Raw genomic sequence first — 24,658 nt, 5'->3', positions numbered from 1 at the left:
GGAGAGATCAAAGTAGTTAAATCCATCAGAATAAAAAAACAAAGTAAAAGAGTACATGCATATGTACTCTGGAATATTGTTCGAATCAGAAGAGTCTCAAGTGTGACAACAATACAGAAGGTCGACGGACAAACTTAACAGCAAAAAAATATCAAGCGACTTGTTAATGGGAAAGTAATTGATTATGTTACGAAATTTGTAGGTATTGATTTGTAATGATGGTATCTTGGTATCTATAGCTCAAATTTGTGATGCACACAAGACTTTGTATGGACTCCCAGCTAATAGGATGGATGCACCTTTTTGCAGTGAAATTGGATGGATGTAGTTGAAAAAACACATTCACGAGTCTACCTTTGCATCCACAGTACTCTTCTTTTGAATGGTTGAATATTGACAACTCAAACACTGCATGCACCGTGTGACCTAGCTCCAAGCATCCGTTTGATATCTTAAGAGAAAGAGCCACATATGGATTTCCCATAAGACCTTATTTGTGCTTTGGAGTCGCTTGCAGGAACCTGGGATGGGAATTAAAGGAATCCAGGTAAGTCTACAAGTCATAACTGAATCAAGCCTAATTTCTTCACTTCATGCATCCTATCAAGCTTCATGACTGACTGAAACATGATTTCTGAGCACTTCCAACACTCTAAATTACTCCATCAGACAAACCAGGCAGTTACTTTATACGCTAGAAAAAACCGGATGATATTTATACATCTAATATGTTAATTTTGCTACAGCGGTTATGATGCGTACCACTTGTACCCAGAGCAGTCAAAAGTGTGTGATAGCTGGAAACGTCTTAGCCTGTTGAGGCCGACAGGTTCGTGTTATATAGAGTTGGGGCGCACCTCCCAACCATAGCGCATACATTGTTGAGATCACATAAGAGAGGGAGATATTCAAGGAAGAGATAGAACTTGGAGAGAAAGGAAAATAATCTATCTCTATCTACCTGTCTATCCTAACTACCTCATGCGCCGGGTGCACCATAGCATGTTTAACACCCTCCCTTAATCCCAGCTTCATTAAGTTGATATTATACTTGAATTCTTCAAAACTCCTTGTGGGCAAAGGCTTTGTAAATCCATGTGCAGTCTGATCCTTTGAATGCACAAAGCGAATGTCAAGTTGCTTTTGAGCAACTCTCTCTCTCTCTGACAAAATGAAAGTCTATCTCTATTTGCTTTGTTCTGGCATGGAACACAGGATTAGCAGAAAGATAAGTAGCACCGAGGTTGTCACACCACAGGCATGGAGCTTGTTTACTCTTCACCCCAAGCTCTTTCAACATAAACTGAACCCATATGATTTCAGCTGTAGCATTTGCTAATGCTTTGTACTCTGCCTTAGTGCTTGACCTAGATACAGTAGCCTGTTTGCGTGCACACCATGATATTAAGTTAGGCCCAAAAAAGACTGCAAAACCACCTGTTGAGCGCCTGTCATCCAGGCATCCTGCCCAGTCAGAATCAGAAAAGGCACCGATAAGGGTAGAAGATGACTTGCTGAAATTTAGACCTATGTTGAGAGTATGTTTAACATATCTGACTATATGCTTGGCAGCTGTCAAGTGAACATCAGTAGGTGCATGCAAAAACTGGCAGACTTTGTTGACAGCAAAAGATAGATCGGGCCTGGTAAGAGTTAGATACTGAAGAGCTCCTACGAGGCTTCTATATTTTGTGCTATCTTCCTGACTCAAAGGTTTACCTTTTGCAAGAGACAATTTTTCTGAGCTGGATAATGGAGTGAGTGAGGGTGTGCAACCTTGCAATCCTGCCTTTTTAATCAGATCAGTTGCATATTTTGCTTGAGAGAGATGAAGTCCATTATGATGCTTCTTTACGTCAATCCCAAGAAAGAAGTGCAAGTCTCCAAGATCCTTTAACGCAAACTCTGCACTCAAGTCTTTTAAGAGACCTCTGATTGCTTCATCGGATGAGCTGGTCACAATAATATCATCAACATAGATGAGAACAAATATGCATGTATTGGATCTGTTATAAATAAATAATGATGTGTCTGATCTAGAAGGAACAAATCCAAGTTTTTGCATCTTGTAACAGAGACGAGAGTACCACGCCCTTGGAGCTTGTTTTAATCCATATAGAGCTTTATCAAGCTTGCACACATAAGAGGGAGCATTCTTACTTTCAAACCCAGGAGGTTGTTTCATGTACACATCCTCTTCCAGAACACCATGAAGAAACGCGTTCTGTACATCAAGCTGCCTGAGACTCCAACCTCTGGAAACAACAATGGACAAGACAAGGCGAATAGTGGCAGCTTTTACCACAGGACTAAAAGTATCCTCATAGTCTATGCCATATCGCTGTTTCAAGCCTTTTGCAACGAGCCTAGCCTTATAGCGATCAATGGTTCCATCAGATCTCCTCTTAATTTTGAAAACCCACTTGCAATCAATTAAATTTTTACCTTGCTGTGGGGGAACTAGGTGCCATGTTTTGTTTTTCTTTAGTGCCATGTACTCCTCATTCATTGCCTCCTTCCACTTATCATCACAAAGTGCTGCATCAAGGATTTTGGGCTCATCTGGTTCTCCTGTGCAACAGACCAAACCATATTTAGTTATATGTTTGTAATTTACGGGTTGAGTTACCCCTTGTTGCAGCCGTGTACGTCGCGATGGTGGAGCAGCAGAATCTGTGGCCGCAGAGGATCCAGGAAGCTGCACAGGATCATCAGCTGCAGCTGCAACTGATCCCGAGGAGGATCCTGTCGCAGCAGCAGTTTCGGCGCCCGCAGGGTTGACCGGATCTTCTGTGGCCAATGGCTGAAGCACTGCGTCTACGGTTGGCGCAGAGAATCCCGAGCCCCGCGCCTCTGCGTGCGCACCGGTCGGTCGACCGCTCGTGGGGGGACCCACTGGGTCCGCGTCCTCCCTGGCGCGTGCCGCGTCCCGCCGCTTGTACGTGACTGGTTGGGCACCGTACCGCGCGCCACTCGGAGGAGCCCGCGTGTCAGGCGCGGAGACATCGCGGCGTGAGTCCGGCGCAGAGGCGCGTGCGCCTGCGCCTGTCCCCTCTGCGGTGGCTGATCCCGAGGACGATCCAATCTCCTGCGCCGTTAGCGATCCCGAGGCGGATCCGATCGTCTGCGATCCCGAGACTGAATTATTTGTATATACAGTGCAATCACAGAGACTGATTTGACTGGAGTACGACATTCCCAAATATGCAAGGGGAGCCCACTGATTCAAATGGAGTAACATCGACCACTTCTGAGAATCTTGCTCCATTGAAATTTGTGCATAATATTCAGAACAAGTGCTCTTTGTATGCAAGGCACGACAGATAGTATCAAGGCAAATATGTTCATGACGCTCACCCGTATATTGGTCTCACAAGAGGCCTTGAGGTGGATACCATGACTTTCGCTTGTCAGTTCTAAATGTGCATGGCCACTTAGTCTGTCCAGGAAAATGCAATTGGCGAACCTGATGTCGCATGCATTGTGTCAACCTGTGATGAAGCCTCATTGACTCATGGCTGGAGAAGACTGTACATGACACAGGAATAGCAGCAGCAAATGACACCAAATGGTCAAACCGAGTATACACACCGAGAAATTCTAACTCAATTAATCCTTTAATATCAGATGGTGCCTGATCCAGTGGACGCCCGGACTGCAATTGTGCGCCTAAGAAACAACTGAAAGGATAGCCTGCAACTGAATGGACAGAGAGTTCCTCCAAGGATGTCTGACTGAAATCTACAGAAATATCCAACACCCATTGCTGCACGGATGAGGTGAAGTGTTTCTCGGTGTTCTGTACTAGTGCACGTTTGGTTGCACAATCCGGTCGATATGAAGACTTGTTTGATTGAGGGGATGCCATTTTTCTGATCAGGGACAGAACAAGCCCATAGCTGACCCAATTTTACACTCAAGCTGCATCTCTGGAGCTGGAAAACAATGGCTAGGCTCCTCCAGGGGAACATCTCTGAACATCAACCTAATTAACCAAGGACTGAAGCAGGGACCTCCATGTGATTGACGATGTATACCTGAACATGGTCTTTCCGGGTAGGTTGTGTTTGACAGAGGTGTGAACGACGGCCACGGACTTGGCCTGAAGAGGTGTCCCGCGTGATTGATCTGCACTTGTATAGGCGGTGGCCATGGTCGATGTTCGAAGGAAGGCGGGTGCAGGTGTTCGGTGGTGGTGTCATATGTCTCGTCGACACTATCGATGGTGGCGATCAGAGGCTGCACCCAGACACTCGCATGGGCAGGAGCTTCTGCCGAGCACTTGGTTGGAGCTGGTTTGGTTGCCATGGGGATGGTGTCGGTGGTGGTTGCCGTTGAGGAAATGACCTCGGCAGAGCAGGTGCTGATGTCGATGGAGAGCGTTGCCTGCACCGGTATGAGCTGCGTGACCTTCGTGTAGTTGACGATGTCCGCGTGCTCGTGGTGGACGGTGGTGGCGGCGTCTTGGGTCTCATCGACATTGGCGACGGCGTCGACCTGGGTCGAGCCATTCGTCGAACAGGTCATGGGCATCGGGTTGATGGAGTCCAAAAATGCACCATGGGGGGACGCCATGAACCCCTTGGAATTGGTGGTGGAGGAGAAGGCGTCGGGGATGACCGTGGGGACTTTTGCGTCGTCGGTGAGGCCGCCATCGGCTGCCGTGCCCATGGGACGCACCGGCTGTGGAGTCAAGACGCCCGCGAGGACTTGGTTCGAGCAATCTGTCGAACAGGTGACGGGCGCCCTCGCGATGCACGCGGGGGACGCATCGGTGATGAGCTCGAGGACCTCCTGGGCTTTGCTGGTGGAAGAGGGGGCGGAGAAGACGTCGAGGACGACACCGGGAACAAGGGTATTGTGGATGAGGCCGCCATCGGAGGCCATGACCTCGGAGCGCGCCGGCTGAGGGGTCGAAGCTCCCGTGATGAGCTTGCAGAACAACGCGTCGAACAGCCTGGCACTGGCGTCGTGGCGTGCCTGGGCCTTCGCCTCGAACTCGTCAAGGTAAGCTTTCAACTCAGGATGCATGGTTGGGGAAAAAAATGGCAAAAATTGAACGAACTCGAGAGGATTTGTGGCAAGTCAGAAGGATGGAGGAAGGCTTTGATACCACGATGTTAGGTTCCACTCATGGATTACTTCATTACAGGGGAATCAAGGTCTGATACAAGGCAATTTGGAAGGGGAGGAAGAAGGAAGTACAAGAGGTAGGAGAAGGAGGGAGCCGCCGTGCCGTTTGCCTGATCCAAGCCCGGATGAATCTTCACTGTGCTCTACGTTGATACTTGTAGTCAGGCCCCCCTTGGTGTGGCACTCAGCCAGGCCAGGCCCATGGCCTGCTGTGGCTGTAATTGGGTCGCTGACAGTGAGGGTTTATGCTTTTATCGAGACTACCTATCCTAACGACTAAGGACATGTACAATGATGTTATTTTAGAAGTGCCACGTAGGATAAATGATGATGTAGAAGAAAGAGAACTCATAAGAAAAAAATTGTCTTCTCTTATTTAAGATAAGACAAGAGATGATCTCTTAGCACAATTTGTCTCACCATATTTTAAGGAATTGCTAGTTATTGAAGATAAGGCCAAGATATAACTCATTATAGACATATTTTTTTGTCATCTCTAAATTGCATGCAATACTTAAGATAAGATTATTTTATCAACTATTGTACATGCCCTAACCAAAACTCGTGGACTCCGGGATTTTAGGGAACTATATGTCCAGGGGGAGAGGACTCGAATAGAAAGAAAAAAAACAGACAACTAGCAATCTCCAATACGTAGAGGGAGGACTTTTGACTAACTAATCAATTTTACCCCAAAAAAAAAACTAACTAATCAACCTAGCCCTGATTACTCTGCGACTCAAACTTGGCAGAGCTTGCGACGGTGTGTTGGAGTTCATAGGGCAGACGATGATGTTTTCCTTGGAGGACAGGACCTGGAGCAGAGGATCGTCGACCACTTCGTCAAGCTGATCAAGCATGACTTGTTCCTTAAAGGCATGGCATTGGTGGAGAGTGCCATGAGAGAGGCTCAACTAGACAGGAGCAAGGAGCTGATTGATGACGTTGTGCTACTTGGTGGAAGCACCATGATCCCCAAGATTCAGAGACTCCTCACCGATTTTTTCATCGGAGGAAACTAAGAAATACCAATGCCTTGGTCGGTGATGCCAGCACAAACTGTCACTCTCGGAGCTGCGCTTCTTACGGCAAATGGTTAGAGCATCTTCAACAGGCGCTGAACGTGCCGCGCGCAAAAAATAGCTTTGTCACGCGCCTATCGTCTGGTTTGGCGCGGCGCGCAGCGCTCCAGCAGCGCGCAAAAATGCAGCGCGCGCGATTCTCGCACAAACAACATATGCATTCCAGAACAGAAAAGATCAAACACAAACAAAAATAAATCAAAATAAATAGTTAAATTTCGTTATTACAACTCAAACAAACAGTTTATCGTTCAATACAACAAATAGTGCAATTCAACACAACAAATAGTTCAACAATACAATATCGAACGCACAAATCATGATGCTCTTTGTCGTCCATTCCATGCCCACCACTCCTCAATGAGATCTTTCTGAAGATCATTATGTGCTGTGGGGCGTCGAATGGCATGATAGGAGGCAACAAAACGGGCCACCCTTTCAGCCCTCCGTCGCACTCGCACGGGATATCCCAAGAGCTCATACTGAGAGTAGTCTACATCTTGGCCACGCTCATTCTCGATGATCATGTTATGCATGATCACACAAGCGTGCATGATGTACCAAAGCATTTTCTGATTCCAAAATCTAGCCGGTCCTCTCACAATAGCAAATTGGGCTTGCAAAATTCCAGAAGTTCTCTCCACATCTTTTTTAGCCGCCGCCTAAGCATTGTGGAAATCAAGTTCTTTCTTACCTTCTGGCTTTTTCAACGGCTTGACAAAGGTTTGCCACTTTGGATAGATGTCGTCCACTAGATAATAGCCATAGTTATATGTACGGCCATTTGCTACAAACTGCACCGGTGGCAACTCACCATTTGCAATCTTATTCATCAATGGTGACCGGTTGACAACATTGATGTCATTCAAAGATCCAGGCATTCCAAAGAATGCATGCCAAATCCAACTCTCTTGATCGGCCACCGCTTCAAGGATTATAGTGGAACCCTTTTTTTGACCGTGGAATTGCCCATGTCATGCTTTTGGACAATTCTTCCAACTCCAATGCATGCAATGTATTGAGCCAAGTATGCCAGGAAAGCCGCGAGCTCTGTTCATCGCCAATAGCCTTGCGACGTCTTCAGCATTGGGAGATCTCAAATACTCCTCGCCAAACACTTGCACAATTCCGACTGCGAAGCGCTTGACACACATGATGACTTGGCTCTCGCCCATAGCCAAGTGATCATCAACTATATCAGCCGGTATACCGTATGCCAACATACGCAAAGCGGCTGTCACCTTCTGAAAGGTGCTATGCCCGAGCTCTCCGGCGGCATTCCTCCTTTGCTGAAAAAAGCGGTCATGGCTCGCTAGTTTCTCTGCAATGCGCCTGAACAACTCGGTGCTCATCCTAAACCGGCGACGAAAATACGACTCGGGGTATGTGGGATTCTCCGCAAAATAATGCCTGATCAATCTGTTGTGGGCATCGATCCTATCCCTCCAAATTTTCTGCCGACCCATAACTGAACCACCGTGCTTCCGTTTTTTATTGATATGCATAGCTAGGATCATTGCAAGATCCTCCTCCTCTTCCATATCAAATTCTTCTTCGGAAGAATCATACGACGAACTCATCTACAATGTTCAATACTATACTATAAAAAACTACAATCAACATGCACGAAATTCATGGCTTTTGAGCAATACATACCTTCTAGGCGTTTTGTCGAACACCTTGCGGGCGCCGAGCGGCAGCGAGCGCGCGCGCTGTTCGTCGGAGGACGGACGCGCGCGAGGGGCGGCGGGACTAGAGGGGGGTCGGAGAAGCCGCCGCGGGGCGGGGATAGGCCGGGGAAGCGCCGGAACGGTCGCCGGGTGGCGCGGTCGGCGGCGGCGGCGCGGCTGGATGGGGGGTGGGAGGTGCAAGCGAGCGCGCGAGAGTCCAGCGCGCGGGAGCGGGCGCAGCAAATAAGCGACGCGTGATTGAGTTTCGGCCCGCGCGCTGAACTACATATGCCGCACGCGCGCCCGCTGAAGCAACTATTCCGGTTGTGCGTGCGCTAAAACGGGAAATTTTATGGCGCGGCGCTAGTTTGGTGCGGTTGTTGGAGATGCTCTTACCCATACATGGGAGGCGATAGGCTTCTGCAGGGATACCCCACTGGTGTTTTGCTTACCCAACTTCGGGTTAACCTAAGCATGGCCTTGAATGCTTGCAGTGAGCAAATCATACTCCTAAGTATCAAGGAAAATTCATAGATGTTGACATTTTCCTCGGAAACTATCAACGTTAGAATAGTTTGACTTAGGACAACATCAAGAATTGGTGGCCATGGGAGAATCAACACCATGGTATGCCTTGTGCTACGCTCCATCTGGCTTGAGCGCAATAAACGAGTGTTTGATAAAGTTGCTACCATGCCTCATGTGGTAATTCGGCGTGTCCAAGAGGAATTTCAAATGTGGATTAGAGCCAAGCTAGGTGGGCTATCGAGAGGAGTGACTTAGCGTTTAATAGTTTCTATCCGTGAATTGTGCTGTTTCGTCAGCGCTGCTGTAACATCTTGTAAATGTTTTCCCTCTCCTTAATATAAAAAACACGCAATTCTCTTGTGTGTGCTTGAAAAAAAGGACAACAAAATATGCCTTCTAAACCCAGCCCAAGGGAATACCAAAAATGCTGCAGAGTATTGGTTTTAGGCCCCAATAACACTTTCCTATATGATAATTTTGTCATTGAACATTTGCTTGTCTCTAAGCAACTTCTTTTTTTATTCATTTTGATGACAAGTATTTTCGGATGGAGGAGTACGAATTGCCTGGTGAAGTTCTACCAAGAAAATTTTCTACGGACACACTACCGTAACCGGAGGTCCAATGCGACTTTGAAACCTCCAGGACCAGGACTCCTAGAACACCAGGAACAAGGCAGCAGCACGACCAGGCCATCCTGTCTGTCACAGTGAGATCCAAGCGGAACATGTATATAAATTCAAAAAATCTGCCACTTTAGTTACGGAATGAATACAATGCAACTCGAAATCACCCTTCTACTTCTTCGCCCTTTTCATATGTGCCCGAATAGTGCTGCTGGTTATGTTTTGATACTGAGTAACAACTGACTATGTCAGATACGGAGTACTACAAAGCAAAGAATGTATACTTCAAACTATCCATTGGATGTTTTTTTATACAACAATACAACACGCAAAATCTGCCCCTCTAAACAAGATCCAAAAATGGGACGACATAGATACTATTTTTCCACTTAACTAAGCAGAATATTCTGCACCGCGCCACGCCACGGCTAGATGCATATGCTTCTCCTTTCCTTGTTCCTGCTAGCAAGATTCGTTGCTCGGAGGAGCTTCTCTCCTGTTGCTGAGCCGTAGATCCAACTTTATGTTCATAGCCGCCAGCTCGGCCGCCAGATACCTGAAGACGTACGGCATCGCCACCGTCTCCATCCCTTTGTTTGTCTGGCAGGCCTGGCACGCAAAGTTCTTCGCGGGCCTCACCGTGTTGAGGCCCAGCATGTGGCGCTTGGATTTCTTCTGCGTGTCCGAATTTATTACCGTCGCCGACAGGAGACTCCCGCAAAGGGAGCACACGTCCGCCACGTGATAGTCCGAGCAGGTATGGAGCCTGTCGTGCAAGAGATATGAAGCGCCGTGAGCAAGGAGCGCGTCACGCTCCATCTCACCGAACCGAATCCCTCCGCCGTGTTTCCTTCCTCCTATTGGCTGTTTCGTTACTTGGTCTATACGACCTGTGGTGCGAACCTACAAAAAAATAGCACGTCAGTGACAGTCTACAAAAGGAATGGCAACGAAACCGTTATGAAGGTAAACACTTGTCAGGTTATGCTTGAGAACCATGTGTTATTTTCAGTATAAAACAGTTGCACACCTGAAATTTGTCTGAGACCATATGACGAAGGCGTTGGTAGTAAACAGGTCCAATGAAAATCTCAAATTGAAGTTCGGTGCCAAAAAGCCCACTGTACAGGACCTCGGTTCCATGATGATTAAATCCATAAGATGCTAGCATGGGACCTAGTTCATCCACAATAGAATCATATTTACAACGATTTTCACCGTCCTCTTTGACTGAGCTTGCAAAAGGTGTGGCATCAATGAACTTCCCATGTGCACTTCCAGCCTATGGAGAGACAAATGTCAGTCACTGAAGGTGCAACGACGCATTCTCTACTAAAATAGTCAAGCTAACATGTTATCCATCATTATACGAAGTTTATTCTTAGACAAAAAGTAATCCCAGCATCAGATATGTACTTCTCTTAATACTCTATCAGAAATCAGAACAACGATTTTGTAGGACATGTGAATTTTCTTACTGGCAACGACGAAATTTATTTCGAAGTGTTTCAATGTGTCAAAGTAAGTAGGGGCATTTTCGCAGCAAAACAAGGGCCTGATTAGAAACAACCCATCACCCCAAATATTAATACGGTTATTTCTGCATTGATGCAATTTCGAGTTTGGTGGCACAGAAGCATTACTCTTCTTTAGGGAACTCCAAATAGATGAAAAGCTAAAGTTGCCACAAAGTGATAAAACACAAGGCCTGCAGGGATACATAATAATTCAAAGCACCAAACATGCCAAGCATTATCATTATAGAAGGTACATCAATACACCAAACTCATTCTATAGTTTTGTGTGTATCAGGAGGGGAATAATTTAGATATGAAAAGCAAAGCTTACGTGGCATCAGTTCTACTTGATTTTAGCAATTCATTTTCCCTATGGATTAACCCAGTTGTTATTTATTTAAACATGCAATACGATATTGGGTTATCTCAATCTAAGAACACAAAGCAAATATCACCTTTGCTGCTATGGACTCTATAAGCATTGCAATTGTCATTCTTGAAGGAAAAGCATGAGGATTAATGATGAGATCTGGTCTCATGCCGGTATTTGCAGAGAACGGCATATCAATGTCAGGCCACAACTGTGAACAAACTCCCTTTTGCCCATGTCTACTGCTGAACTTGTCACCAATTATAGGATTCCTCTTGCGACGCAGACGAATATTTACCTGATAAACACATAAAGGAGAAAAGCACGCGAGATAAGAAAAAACAACTCTGAACACTTCTCAGAAACTATTTTCATGTAAGCATTTGAGAAATTCAATGTACAAAATACTACTCCCTCCGATCCATAATAAGTGTCGCAATTTTGAACTAAGGTTGAACTAACCTTAGTTCAAAACTGTGACGCTTGTTTTGGATCAGAGGGAGTACTGAAGTTCATTGGTTCATAAGAAGTCATAGGTTTTAAGTGGTCTGGAGAAACTAAGAGTTTTTCCTCTTGTAGCATTTAAGCATACACAAAGTGCCACTGTCATACAAGCGTTTGAGAAATCCATTGGTTTACAAAATCTAATCCTAGAAATAATTTAAGCAACAGCTTTTTTAACTTGAGGTGGAGGTGCACTCACCTTCTGCAGGGAACCTTTTGAATTTGTTCCGTTGAGAGCAACATAGTCAATAACTGCTGGCTCTGTCCCCTTTAGTCTGACTGGCCTTATTGCACCGGTGAGTGTATTATAGATACTGTAGTACTGCTCATATGGAACTACTGTCTGTTCACAGAAAATACATCTCAGAGTAAGGACAATACCATAAGAAGAAACTTGACCACTTCTCCTTCCTCTTGAAACGGGAAAGACTTAATTCATACAAATAGATCATTACCTCTCCAACCCGAGGAAGGCCATCTGAATCAATTACATTGTTCGTGTCCCTCGAAAGAGGGCTTTTGGCAAAGATTTCTGGGACATTTTCTGTCCTTTTTGCTGACAAGTCAATGCACTCTGTCTGCAGGAAGAGTTCGCAGAAAAGTACTTACAAAATTTTGAGAAGTCAAGGCTCATACTTTCGAATTCTCCTACGATCTATTTGTATATGCAATTAAAATAGCATTAAATAATCTCAATGTAGCTCATCTAAATATAAATATACAACAAGATACACTGTGTATGCTAAGAAAACTACAATTGTTCTTAGTGAAAATAAGGTGTATACAACATGTACAATTTCAAGTTCTACACGTTTCACACTGAAAATAAGGTGGAATAAGAGTACAGCACTTATGTTCTAGTTTTTCAGAGTCTAGAAGATGAAATGAGAGTGGTAATTTTGTTCCACTTTCTTCAGAGTTTACTGTATGATGTCTAAAATTTGGAGTTCATTCTATGTTACTTCAAAGGAGACAAATCTGATAAATTACCAGAGAAAAAAGGAAAACCAAAGGACAAACGCTACTATTCACAGCAAACTGATCGTTTGTGATTCTTCAAACACATGACGAATCTGAGGTTGTAATTATAAAAGGGAGCCAGACAAACATTCCACAGAGAAAATCAGAATTTTTCTTATGTATATAGCGGCACAACTAAAGTAGACTTTGTTAGTGGACTACTCATATGTTGCCAGAGAGAACCATTGACTGGTCATAGAAAAAAAAAAACTACATCCCATACATTGCGAAAGGTGGGGAAAGCAAAAACTGCTTACAGCTGTTTAGGCTCTATAAAGCATGCTTTGAGACTCCATAGATATTGTATGAAAGAAAAGGTTCTAAACTAGACAGCACGAATTTATGCATGACTAGTGAAGTTCTTGTAGATAAAAGAACAGCTCACAGCCTCACAGGCCATAATTACCTGGAAGATATCTCCACGGAACATCCCACGGTCAACGGCTGATTTATTTAAAATCATGGCATCCTCCATGTCATAACTAGATTACAAGAACAATTTATCATGTCCAGAAAATTTTCACAAATAATCATACTGCCGTAGCATGATAGAAGGCTTACCCTGTATATGATAGCACCGCAACAATGGCATTTGTTCCTGATGGAAATTCATCCATATGATATTTTTTATATGTAGCTGTTCGAACAATTGGTGACTGAGGAGTCTGCAAGCCAAGAAAGATGGTTTATAAGGAGACAATAATTTACAACAAGTGGTGTTAATTGTGTATGCAGGGAAGGGGCAGGGGAGCAGACGAAGTGTAAGCAAGAGAAAAATTAATAGAGTTACTCGGAAATCTATCCTATTGTAATAATAGAGATAGATAGATGACATCATATTGGTAGAGCGGCGCATGAAGGCTGTGTGTGTTCATGCTTAATTTTCCTTTTTTAGCTCTTTCATGGCAAATTCTCAATCACAAAGAGATGAACCTTCTGTCATCCATGGAAAATATTAACCCTTCAACTTGGTCTCAAGAAATCCCGACAAAACTTAATTCTGTATTTGAACAACGAGCCACTTGAGGAGCTCCGAAGTCTGAGTGATTTTTACTCTACCTACTTTTACCAACTATTTCATACTCCCTCCGTTCCCAAATATTTGTCTTTCTAGACATTTCAAATGGTAACAATATACGGATGTATGTAGACATATTTTAGAGTGTAGATTCACTCATTTTGCTTCATATGTAATACAACAACAACAACAACAACAAAGCCTTTAGTCCCAAACAAGTTGGGGTAGGCTAGAGGTGAAACCCATAAGATCTCGCAACCAACTTTGCTTCATATGTAGTCATTTGTTGAAATCTCTAGAAAGACAAATATTTGGGAACAGAGGGAGTATATTTTAAGAAAACTATTGAAGGCTTTAGAAAGGCACTGGATCACCAAATTCTGCTGGGGCCTGGATGAGATACAGTTGGTGCGGATACATGACCAAATATTACGTTATGCACTAGAGTAATAAACAGCCAAATTATAGCTCTACCTAGTGACATCTGATAACTGTCTGCTACAAATTCACAAAACCCAGGCTTTAGATGTATGCTCATAGGCAGTTCAAATTATCATTTCCTTAAGAAACATATAAAGCTGATTAAGCAAGTATAATACATGTATAAAATTTAAACAAAGACAACTCATGAATGCACTGGTCATTTGAATATGAAACAGGCAAAACAAACCTGTAGATGGAATGCCTTGACATCTGTACGATATTTTAAAGCTTGGCCACAAAAACCCATAGTTTGCTTTGCCATCTACAGAGAATAGGCAGGAGGGTTAGTCAGTCCAAAAGAGAAGAGCCTCGCCCTTATTTAATCATTATGCATGATCAATTGATCATCACATAGGCAATATAAGACTATTGACCTGGCATTGGTACATGTTCCGAGGACTTTGGTTGTGATCAGACCAAGGAGTCAGATTTGCAACTACACTGAGAATGGCAGTAGGGTGAATTTCTTCATGAGTCGCAGGAAACTCCTTTTTTCTCCCACCGTCCCCACCATCAGGACATCGTATCTCCATAAATGCCTAAAATATAATTAAAAATCAGTTCTCATAATATTAGTGGCAAGTGAACTGATATGAGATTGAAAGAATTGATCAAAGGAGACCTGTTCAAATGGTCCAATAAGCTCAATACGTGGCTCTCCATCAGGTAGGCTAACCAGATTTTTCACTGGTCGAACAAATCTTGCAGGACTTGTAAAAAGATAGAGCCCAGGATAAGCCCCACCAAGACTTAAGGGAACATAGCCCACTTCTAAATCCTCCGGAGTCTAATGCAGAATTTGGAACATGATCCTCTGAGTTAGTGCTTTACAACAAAATATGTCGCTCACATGAAAAAACAAAAAAACTACAAATATGTAAGAGAACAAACCGCTGGGTGTGCCAGTAGCTTTAATCTTCGAAGATAGTTAACTACTTCCTCAATCTTAGCAGAAGCAATAGAACCGACAATGCATCCATCCAAATGGACATGTAGGATCTCCGGGGGACCAGTATGCTCCATCTTCGGCAACAATGGGATCATTCCACCACGAACCAATTCAACTAAAAGCTTATCCTTTATTTTCTGAAAATCTTTAATTGCCCCTTCTGAGTTGTAGCAGGATGAAATACCTGGAAGTACCGACGATTAACTAATGGTAAAAAGTATAATACGCTGACATTCTTAGCAGCACTACTCCCAATCCCAAGAAGCTTTGCACACGCATGCATCATGTTGGCAAAGACAACAGAGAAGATACAAAATTCAATCCAAAAGAATGACAACTTGTGAATATCTTACGGCATATGGAAGTCATATGGTTCAGTAAGCCACAAGGCTCTCCATCCGGTGTATGAACTGGACACAGGAAACCCCAGGACCTACATAGAAATTCTCAGAACAAGCAATGTTGGATGCAAGAAAACAATAATATAATAACGCGTGAGGATCACATACTCTGGAAGTAACTTTCTAACAGTTGTTGTACGCATTTTAGCAAAAGAAGAACCCCTATGAACAGAACGAAAATGTGAGATATAGCGATGAAAGTTGAGTCGCTCAGCTTGAATGGTCATCCCTTCTCTCTGAAATTTAACAAAGAAATGCATATTATTTCTCAAAGTGGCATGGAATAAACATATAAACACTGACAACATAAGAACAGAAGCGGCTTGGAAAAGATCGATGCCGTCAGCATTGACATCAAAATTCCAACAGAAAAATGGATCAGAATTCATAATCTTTGTCAAGTACCGTCTTTCTCATAATCAGAAGAAAAGGAATCAATTGCGTCAATAAAATTCCAGGGAAATGATGTCTTACAAGCTAAAACTATTATGTGTCCTATAATAAATGAAGTAAATGAAGTAGGCGCTGCGTTTTCTTTTTAAGCAAAGAAGTAGGCATCCCAAGGGGCACACCTGTGGAAGATCCAACATTGATTGTGAATTCGCTCTGCCAACCTTTATCAAGGTCTCAATAGCTCTGCCTACAGATGTTGTATATTTACTAAGAAATTTCCTAATCTCCAGTGCTGCACAAATCAACACATACGATTAGTGAAACATAAAACATGCCAATGTACTGAAAAAATAACTCAGCTAACAAAATCCAACAACCACATCTCAACCTAAAAACTGGTGCAAAAGGGCCATTAAATGGTGAGTAAATGTAAATATACTAGAGAAATGAACACCAATTGACCCAAATCTGGCCAATTTAGACTGCTTTATTGAGCTAGTTTTTTGTTTGCTGAGTGCAATCATGCTACTTCATTATTCGGTGTTCAGCTTGTCTGGCTTGTGGTATTATCTAACTGGTCAGAATAACCAAAACATACAACAGTGTTCATCTCCTTTAAGCCCTAGGATCCAAATCCAAAGTACATCACCATGTCGGCACACATCCTTAACAATATTTTATAAGCTGGGGCCATTTCACAATTTTAGTGCATGCATTAGTGATTTATAAATTGCGATCTGTCCTAATTAAAAAATGCCCCGCCTACACTCACATCCAGATTCCCCGGCCTTCCAAAATAGGACTTCTCGATACCACTGAAAAGGTACATGATAAAATTGTCGATTTGGTCTATAAAGCAGCTACCAATTGACTAAAAGGAAGATTCTCTTCTCCATACCAATCATATTTCAACAGAAGGGATAAAAGAGTGAAGACAGAATTCACATGCTTGTGTTACCCTGAAGTTATCTCCATGGCATTTTATATACTCACGAGAAATAGTATTAGATTATCTCTCAATAACTTGAAGCTAACTAGAGATCCTCATTACAGAGTTCAAGCAAGCATCACCATGAGATCTTGAACTGAATATACTTAAACAATTCAAGGATATGCAACACACCCTCCATTCCAACATATAAGGTGTAATTAGTTTTTTCAAAAGTCAAACATGTGCATGTTTGACCAAGTTTCTAGAAAAATATATCAATATCTACAATACCAAATTTATATCATTTGATCCATCATGTAAAGTATCTTCGTAGTTTATCTATTAGTTGCAGATGTTGATGTTTTATTCTCTAATCTTTGTCAAACATACAAATGTTTGACTTGCACAAAAATTGATACACCTTATATTCTTTAATGGAGGGAGTATTATTTATAGCTGTGAGTGCAAATTCCAGTTGCTATCCCAGCCCTCTGAAATGGTTATTTTCGTGGTCCGGTTAAACATTATTCTAGATATTGGTCAATGAATTGTGTGGTTTCACCTCAGAGCACAACTCCAGAGAATTAGGATACTTGCAGCAGATCACACTTCCCTTAAGAGAGCTAGTTGGGCGAGTGTGTCAGGCAAGGTGTGCTTGTTATTGCATGATCATTAATGCATCAGTAGAAAATTCATTGTACTCCTCTGAAAAAGAACCAAAAGAAGAATCTCGGAAATGAACCAAACTAAATTAAGTGCACACAACACATGCTTCATATTGTAACCAGTAAATAAAATAAATTTATAATTCAAAAAATGTTTCATATATCAACCTATATATTATCACGACAGGATCTTGATATTCCAAGAGATCAAAATAACTATGGTACACTTCTACACAGATCCAAGTGTTATGGAACCATACGATCAGCAATTAGATCCTCATGTGGAAAAAAATTGCAGGCATATACACATAAACTAATGCTTTTTGGTATAAAACTTGAGTAGAATAAACATACAGTTATTGAGTTGAAAGCTTTTATTCTTCGTAATCTCTTCCATAATTAAACGCTTAGACTTTTGCAACCAATCTTGAATCCTATCCTGCAGATATAAAAGAAAACTTCAAGAAATATGGGAGATAGAAGAATCAAAAATTGCCCCAAGGAATTAATGGCACTAACATCAACATAAGACACACCAAAACAACAACATAAATCATGTGTAACACTTTTGTGTTGTATAAAAGTGTTGTTATGGGCATGTGAGACGCAAGTATGGACCTCTAAACTCTGGTAAATATGGTTTTGCTCCTCCTCTTAATGAAGGATGTGCAAAATATGCTTGTTTGCACCTTCTGAGAAAAAAATTCCAGTCTATTTTCTCAATATTGTATTTATATAAGGAGCGATGTTGAAATAAATTCAACATCACGGTAGACAAATAAAATACCATTGCAAATGTGGAGTGACGAAGAAGAATAAAATAGGAATTTAGAACATCGTAACGGTGCACTGTTATACTCCCTCCGTCCCATAATATAAGAGCGTTTTTTACGCTAGTGTAGTGTCCGAAAGGCTCTTATATTATGGGACGGAGGGAGTAGTTCTATAGAACCGCTTTTCCAAAAGAAATAAACAAGGGAAGCTCCGTAACCTTAAGAAAAACTGTGATCAGGTGCCCAGGCAAGAGTGCTTCTTGGAATTGAAGTGCGTCAGGATTATCAGGTGACGTAGTTTGATCAACAAGAGCATAAAGTTTCTGCAGCATAAATCTAATGCAAGAAAAAGAAAGAAACACACGTGGTTAAAAGTAATCGAAAGGACAGAAATTTCATGATATGGTAACAAAAAAATTAACTCACATTAAAAGATTAAACTTTGCGTGGTTGTCATTTTGCAGGTGCACGAGAATATAGTCCTTGATAACCGCCTCAGCAACCTAAACAGTGTGGAATGGCCAAAGTGAAGAAAGATCCAAATATTAACACATGCAAACAAAAACAAAGAAAACACCTACGGTTTCATAATCATCTTTTTCAAAACCTTCCATTGCAGACCGAAAGTACTTGCCTGCATTTGAGAGATCATTAACGATGTCAACAAATAAGAGGGCTTGAAGATACTATAATGCAAAATAAATATATCAAACTACCAAAAAGTACCAATATGCACTAAGCATTGCGTGCGCGTGAAAAGGGACAGAGCTCTGACTTCGTCAAGAATTATTTGTGTCCTTTCACCAATTAGCTGAGTGCTGACAACTCCCTTTCCTCTTTCACGCTTATCACTGTAGCAGCATGTCAGGCTTGCAAATATTTCCCGGTCACTTGTATCAATAAGGGCCTGCATTGGTAGATCCAAAATCCAGTAAAGGCAGTGTACTTGGAACCAATGGTAAGGATACTGAGAACGTACCCTGGATATATTATCTATAAGATAAAAGCATGATCATTTGATAACCCAGTAAAAAGCTAAATACTAATACAAAAGGGGCACAGTACCTATTTAAACCAAAGGATACTTAGCTTTGCAAAAGATGAGGATGGAACTATTAAAATAAGCTGAATAGTGACTTTACAGCATAGAATTAGTTCGTGATGTTAAGAATCATTAATAGAACACAGCTTAACAAACTGGAACACAGCAAATGTCCAACATTCTAAGTACTTTCAGGACTCCTTTGATTGAAAGGATTTTCATAGGAATTTTGGAGGATTAGAATCCTTAGGAATTTTCCTATGTTGGTTGTTTGATTCATAGGATTGAATCCTATAGGAGTTTTTCCTAAGGATTTCTTTGTACTACTTCCCATAGGATTTCTATAGTACCCACTCAAACCTCTTGAAAGAATCCTTTGTTTTAACTATGATGCAATCAAACAACCCAAAATCCTGTAGGATTGAGATGACCACGCCATTCCAATCATATGTTTTTTCTATTTCCGTGTTTCTAGAATCCTGCGAATCAAAGAGGCCCTCAACGTAATACAATGCCTGTCCCGGGGATCTACGATGAAGAAATGGAGATGAAAGTAAACAGATGTTGTTTTTACTCACATAAACCATGGCACTGTACACAAAATGAACGTTGATGGATTATAATTCTAGGTATGAAATGGTAAGCATCAGCAAATGATGATAGTATTCTACCTTGAGAACAATCCCAACTGGAAGGAGAATTTCTCTGCCTGCAAACCTATTTTGACCACAAATTCAAAAAGGTCAATTTGGGGGAAAAACCTTCCTCCTCTTCGACTCGCTATGTACCAACACAAACTTACCAAAACCCTAGCCTTGCACTTCCATTTTGTAGGTAATACAACTTTACAGTCACGCTGGACTGGTCGTGATGAACACATCTGTTGGAGGGAAAATAAATGGCAATATCAAGTAACACAGTAAAAGCATACAGAAGAAACTTGATGCTTAATATAGACACCTCATCCATCCGAGGTTCCTGCTTAATATACAGAAAACCAGACAAAAGATCTTTTTATCTCTTCAGTGTCCAATTTTTTTAGTAAGTGCCCAACCCTGGTTAAAACGAGGTTTTAGAAAAACAAAGATATGTAAGAGAAGGTGGAGGGACTTTAAGTCAGTAAAACCAAGGCCCTGTCCAGTATTTTGTCCCCACCATCCCATTAGCGCTTACTAGTGCTTGTGTACAAGAGACGCTGAAACAAAACTTGGTGACAACTTTCCAGCAAACTTTCCGAGTTCTAAACCATACCATCTCAATGGTGGAAACTATGAACAAAGTTATTGTATAGTGGTATCTCACAGTGAATCCATACATTTCTGCTGCCACATGTCAGCTTAAGGTGATGCTCATCCTATAATCCCTAATTCAAATGACAGCTTGAAACTTTAAAGTTATAAAGTATAAAGCATCTCAAAAAAGAACAGGGTGCAGGTTTTGCATCCAGCTGGTCTGGACACGAAAAGGTAGATTTTGAAGAAAATATCAGGCAGAAATCATGTCCATTTCCCATTAAGTGGCAAACAACCGAAGATACCATGGTCTCAAGTTGATAACATCACCCCTATTTCTTTCCAGTGCAGTGATGGACTCCCAAACTATAATGTGATCCAGATATAAGAGATGTCAAGCTGTTTCCAATCATTATCCAGTTCTGTGTGCAATATACAGTTATATTGTAGTAATGGACAGCTTATTTGTATTTTAATGCTTTAAAGTTAGTCTGCCGTGACCATCTAGTATAAGCAGAAAGTATATAAGCAGTTGGAAACTTAAAGAAGCAAGCAGACAATACCTCATCACCACTGCTTTGTCAGTGTATCCCGCGCCACGTTTAATAAAAGCACCACGGACCATGCCCATAGGCTGAAAATTGACATAGCAAATTCCTCATCAGAAATGATGTTGTCTACTTTTTTTTATCTAACAAATAGTAGCCTACTGATATAAAGCTCCAAGCAATGGTGTGCCTGCCTTACATAATTACGCTTCTGTAAAATAAGAATTCGGATAAGTCTCTCCAAGCCACCACTTATAAAGTACCTAAAAGAAAATAGAACATGCATCAGAATAGTGAAATAATAAAAAGAGGGAACAATATGAACAGCATAATTCAGGACCAACAAAGAAGTATGAATAGTTTGACACTGTACTAAATACCGAAATCATTTTTATTTACCACAAGTACGATGCTATTAGAAAAAATTATAAGCCTTGGAACGGTGCAAAGATGAGAACACAACTTCAACAAAGTTGAAGAGTTCCATTTGGTAGTGCAGTTGCCTGCCCCAGAGAAGAAGTATAAAACACACTAGTGCATGCAGTCCGTACAATATCTTATTATTTGATTTTCAAACAAGCCAAAGATGACAGGTAGAGGAAGGAGTTGACAACACAGAAAAGAGAATGTAAACTGAAAGGGGAAAGTAAATGAACATGCAAGTACATAACAAACTCACCCGCCCATTTCTGTGGCCTCTTCACCGTGGTAGATCAATTTACGTGGATCAGCGCCTCTTAGGTGGCAAAGTTTTGACTGGAATAGCAAGAGCATAAAGTTCAGGGAAAAGAATCAATGAATGCACACAGAGGTTGAAACAAAATAATTTAGCACCCATAAATAAATAGTTAAAAAGATATTAAGCAACAACAACAGTTCTTTACACTGGCATAAAGAAGTAGTATATATACTACCTACATAAACCTTATACACTCCCAAACTACAGCTACATACTCCCTTTACACTAGATATTTGTGCACGATACGTGGGTGTAATTACACCAGTTGTAAGACAAATAACTCCTAATTTTATACTATTGTACAGTATGCTATTTTTCATCTGTCTGAAGAATAAGATAAATGCATAACAGTTGTCACAAGAACCCACAACAACAAAGCCTTTTAGTCACAAACAAGTAGGGGTAGGCTATAGTTGAAAGCCATAACATCTCGAAACCTAGTCAAGGTTCTGGCACGTGGATGATCAGAGCTTACTTCAAATGAGACAACATAACAAACTTCACGGCATAACGTGGACATTTTAATCACTTGCGACCAACTGAGCTTATAATATAGTAATGGCTATTTTGAGAAGTATTTAAGGCCAAATGTTGGGAGGAACTCCTGACTTGCTAGTTCGGTTTGCAACTGTTGAACTTATGTGGGACCATATGTGGGATCATAGAAGGCCAAGCTCAAAAAGACACACAATGCACACTGATATGTTGACCGCAGTACGATAGACGAAGTAGACCATAGAAGGCCAAGCTCAAAAAGACACACAATGCATACTGACATGTTGACCGCAGTACAATAGACGAAGTACCAAAGCAACTTGGGTTACTTGTCTTTCAAACTTGCAAATTATAGGTTCCTAACATAACATCTACTCCCTCCATTCCAATGAATAAGGCATGCATGCATTTCAAAATTGAACTTTCACCATAAATTAGACCAGCCAGATGTGGGTTATATGTGACCAAATTTGTACCGTTGAATTCATATTCGAAAGAAGTTCTCAAGGTATGATCTTCAAGTCACAAAATATATATTATTGGTCTAATTTATGGTCAAAGTTTGATTTAAGAATGTGTGCGCGCTTTATTCATTGGAATGGAGGGAGTACCAAGAGCAAAAGAAATTACTTCAGCACATGAATCAAAAAGTGAAATTAGAAGAGTAGTCAAGAATAGGTAACAACCATCAACATAATCGGCAAATGACCAAAATTGAAGGTTTGTCTGATTGGCGCCCCATCATTAAATTGGAAGACAGCCTCCACTTTGAATTCGCCACTATATGAAATTCTACCTTGCCTGCACTGCTCCGACAAAATGAAAATGGGAAAAATGAGTCAGACCTACAAACACCAGTATACATTTACAAAGTAAACTCCAATAACATAGCAAATCAGTACGGACTATGATATATTCATATGTGTCAATGCTTAAGATAAAAATGGATAAAATATTGCGAGGAAAGGAAATATATAAACCTCTTGCGGGTAGAGCGGTTGTTCCAACCGACCATCCTTCATCGGTGGGAGCACATGACCCTTCTCTAAGGACAGTACAGACAATTGTTAAGGAGAAGACACAAGGAGAGCATTAACCATGCTGTTTTATGCATCATTCACTGTAATATCCAAGTATCCATTAATTTAGCATGCCTTATAAACTGTACTGGAAATTAATTGGTTTCATGGTAATTAAGTATCCGCGTCCAAAGAAGCAATAGACGAAAGCTTAATGTGTACTTTAGTAGTTCTGAGTTGGCACCAAGTACTATTTAGAACGACTCTCCGAGTTCTTATCCTAAAGCTCCCTCCGTCCGAAAAAACTTGTCCCTCAAATGGATGTATCTAGCACAAAGTTAGTGCGAGATACATCCATTTGAGGAACAAGCTTGGGACAAACTTTTTCGGACGGAGGAAGTATTAACTTAGCTACAGTCCACTGGGGTGGGTAACAAATGCAAATCCACATAAAAAAAGGGGGCCTGCGACCAGAAATACTGGTGTCGTGCTCCAGAAAGTCTACCACTATGTCTTTTTGTTCACTTCCTGCTCTGAATACAGATGAAAGTGACTGTGTCCTGCAACAGCTGCTAACCAGGCAAGCAACGGGAAATTGGACACTGATAGCGGGTACTACTTGCTCCAAGTCGCGATTGCTAAAATCCTATAGCTAACATAGCAAGTGCAATGACGAACAAAGCATAAATCCGTAAAATAAACATTTTTCTGGGCGAGTGAAAACAAAACGAAGTGAAGCACAAAGGATATTTCTGAGGGTAGCGTTGGAGGAGGGGTCGGTGATCTCCATGGGGCGGATGGAGAGGAGCATCTTGTCGAGCCCCTCGTCGAGGAAGTAGTCGAACGACTCGATGTGCGGCCGGTACAGCTCCCGCAGCGTCGCGTAGTCCTCCTCCTTACCCGCCGCCGCCGCCGCGGCGGCGGACGATTTCCCGGCCGCCGTCTGCATGCCCGTAGGAGGGATACGGTGCGCTGGGGTATGGCACGAAGAAGTAGGGCTCCGACGAGTGGCGGCGGCGTTCGGCTTTCGGCGGGAAGGGTAAAACCCTAGAGAGGGAGGGGAGAGGGGAGGAGGCGGCGGGCGCGTGGGGGTTTAAGGCTGCAGAGAAGAAGACCCACGAGTCCACCGGCGCGTATTGGTTTTTCATAAAACCGGGCCCAATCTAATCTAAGCTGCAGAACACACACCGCTTTTTTTTATCCAAAATGATAAATGCCCCACGTTTGGCACTTATCAATTTGGTCCAAACGCGAATCAACCTGTAGTTGAGTTGGTTAGGTGTACAGTGGTATCCCCAACCCATCAGGGTTCAAATCCTGGTGCTCGCATTATTTCAGGATTTCCGGCGATACGCTTTCAGTGGGAGGAGACGCTCCCGTCGACGACGAGGCGCCTATGGTGACTTCGTAAATCTCAAGATGATCTCTCGGAGGTGCTCATAGGGGTAGGGTGTGTGTGTGTGCGTTCATAGGGGTGAGTGTATGCGCGTGTATATGAGCGCTTGTGTCTGTACCGATGC

The 24,658-nt window shown here is 42.2% G+C and overlaps 1 protein-coding gene across 1 annotated transcript; it reads right to left on the bottom strand.

Annotated features, from left to right (window-relative positions):
• Positions 1-9,190: 9,190 nt before the first annotated feature.
• Positions 9,191-24,245, bottom strand: LOC119269970 (DNA-directed RNA polymerase I subunit 2-like). The gene is made up of 27 exons (XM_037551919.1): positions 23,889-24,245; positions 23,100-23,173; positions 22,806-22,925; positions 21,565-21,641; positions 21,085-21,148; positions 20,901-20,971; positions 19,908-19,985; positions 19,777-19,822; positions 18,790-18,970; positions 18,645-18,697; positions 18,490-18,566; positions 18,282-18,399; positions 17,645-17,729; positions 15,874-15,986; positions 15,410-15,537; positions 15,254-15,333; positions 14,843-15,084; positions 14,574-14,738; positions 14,326-14,490; positions 14,139-14,213; positions 13,012-13,115; positions 12,857-12,932; positions 11,886-12,008; positions 11,630-11,773; positions 11,012-11,224; positions 10,070-10,321; positions 9,191-9,942 (listed from the first exon to the last, which is right to left on the bottom strand). Exons 1-27 carry the CDS (start codon positions 24,085-24,087, stop codon positions 9,502-9,504), a joined length of 3,564 nt encoding a protein of 1,187 aa, XP_037407816.1. The 5' UTR covers positions 24,088-24,245; the 3' UTR covers positions 9,191-9,501.
• Positions 24,246-24,658: the final 413 nt, after the last annotated feature.

The sequence above is a fragment of the Triticum dicoccoides genome, chromosome 1A, assembly GCF_002162155.2.
Source record: "Triticum dicoccoides isolate Atlit2015 ecotype Zavitan chromosome 1A, WEW_v2.0, whole genome shotgun sequence".
In the NCBI taxonomy this organism is placed as follows: Eukaryota; Viridiplantae; Streptophyta; class Magnoliopsida; order Poales; family Poaceae; genus Triticum; species Triticum dicoccoides.
Note: the sequence above shows the minus strand (reverse complement) of the source record. Positions and strands in the feature narration are given on the sequence as shown.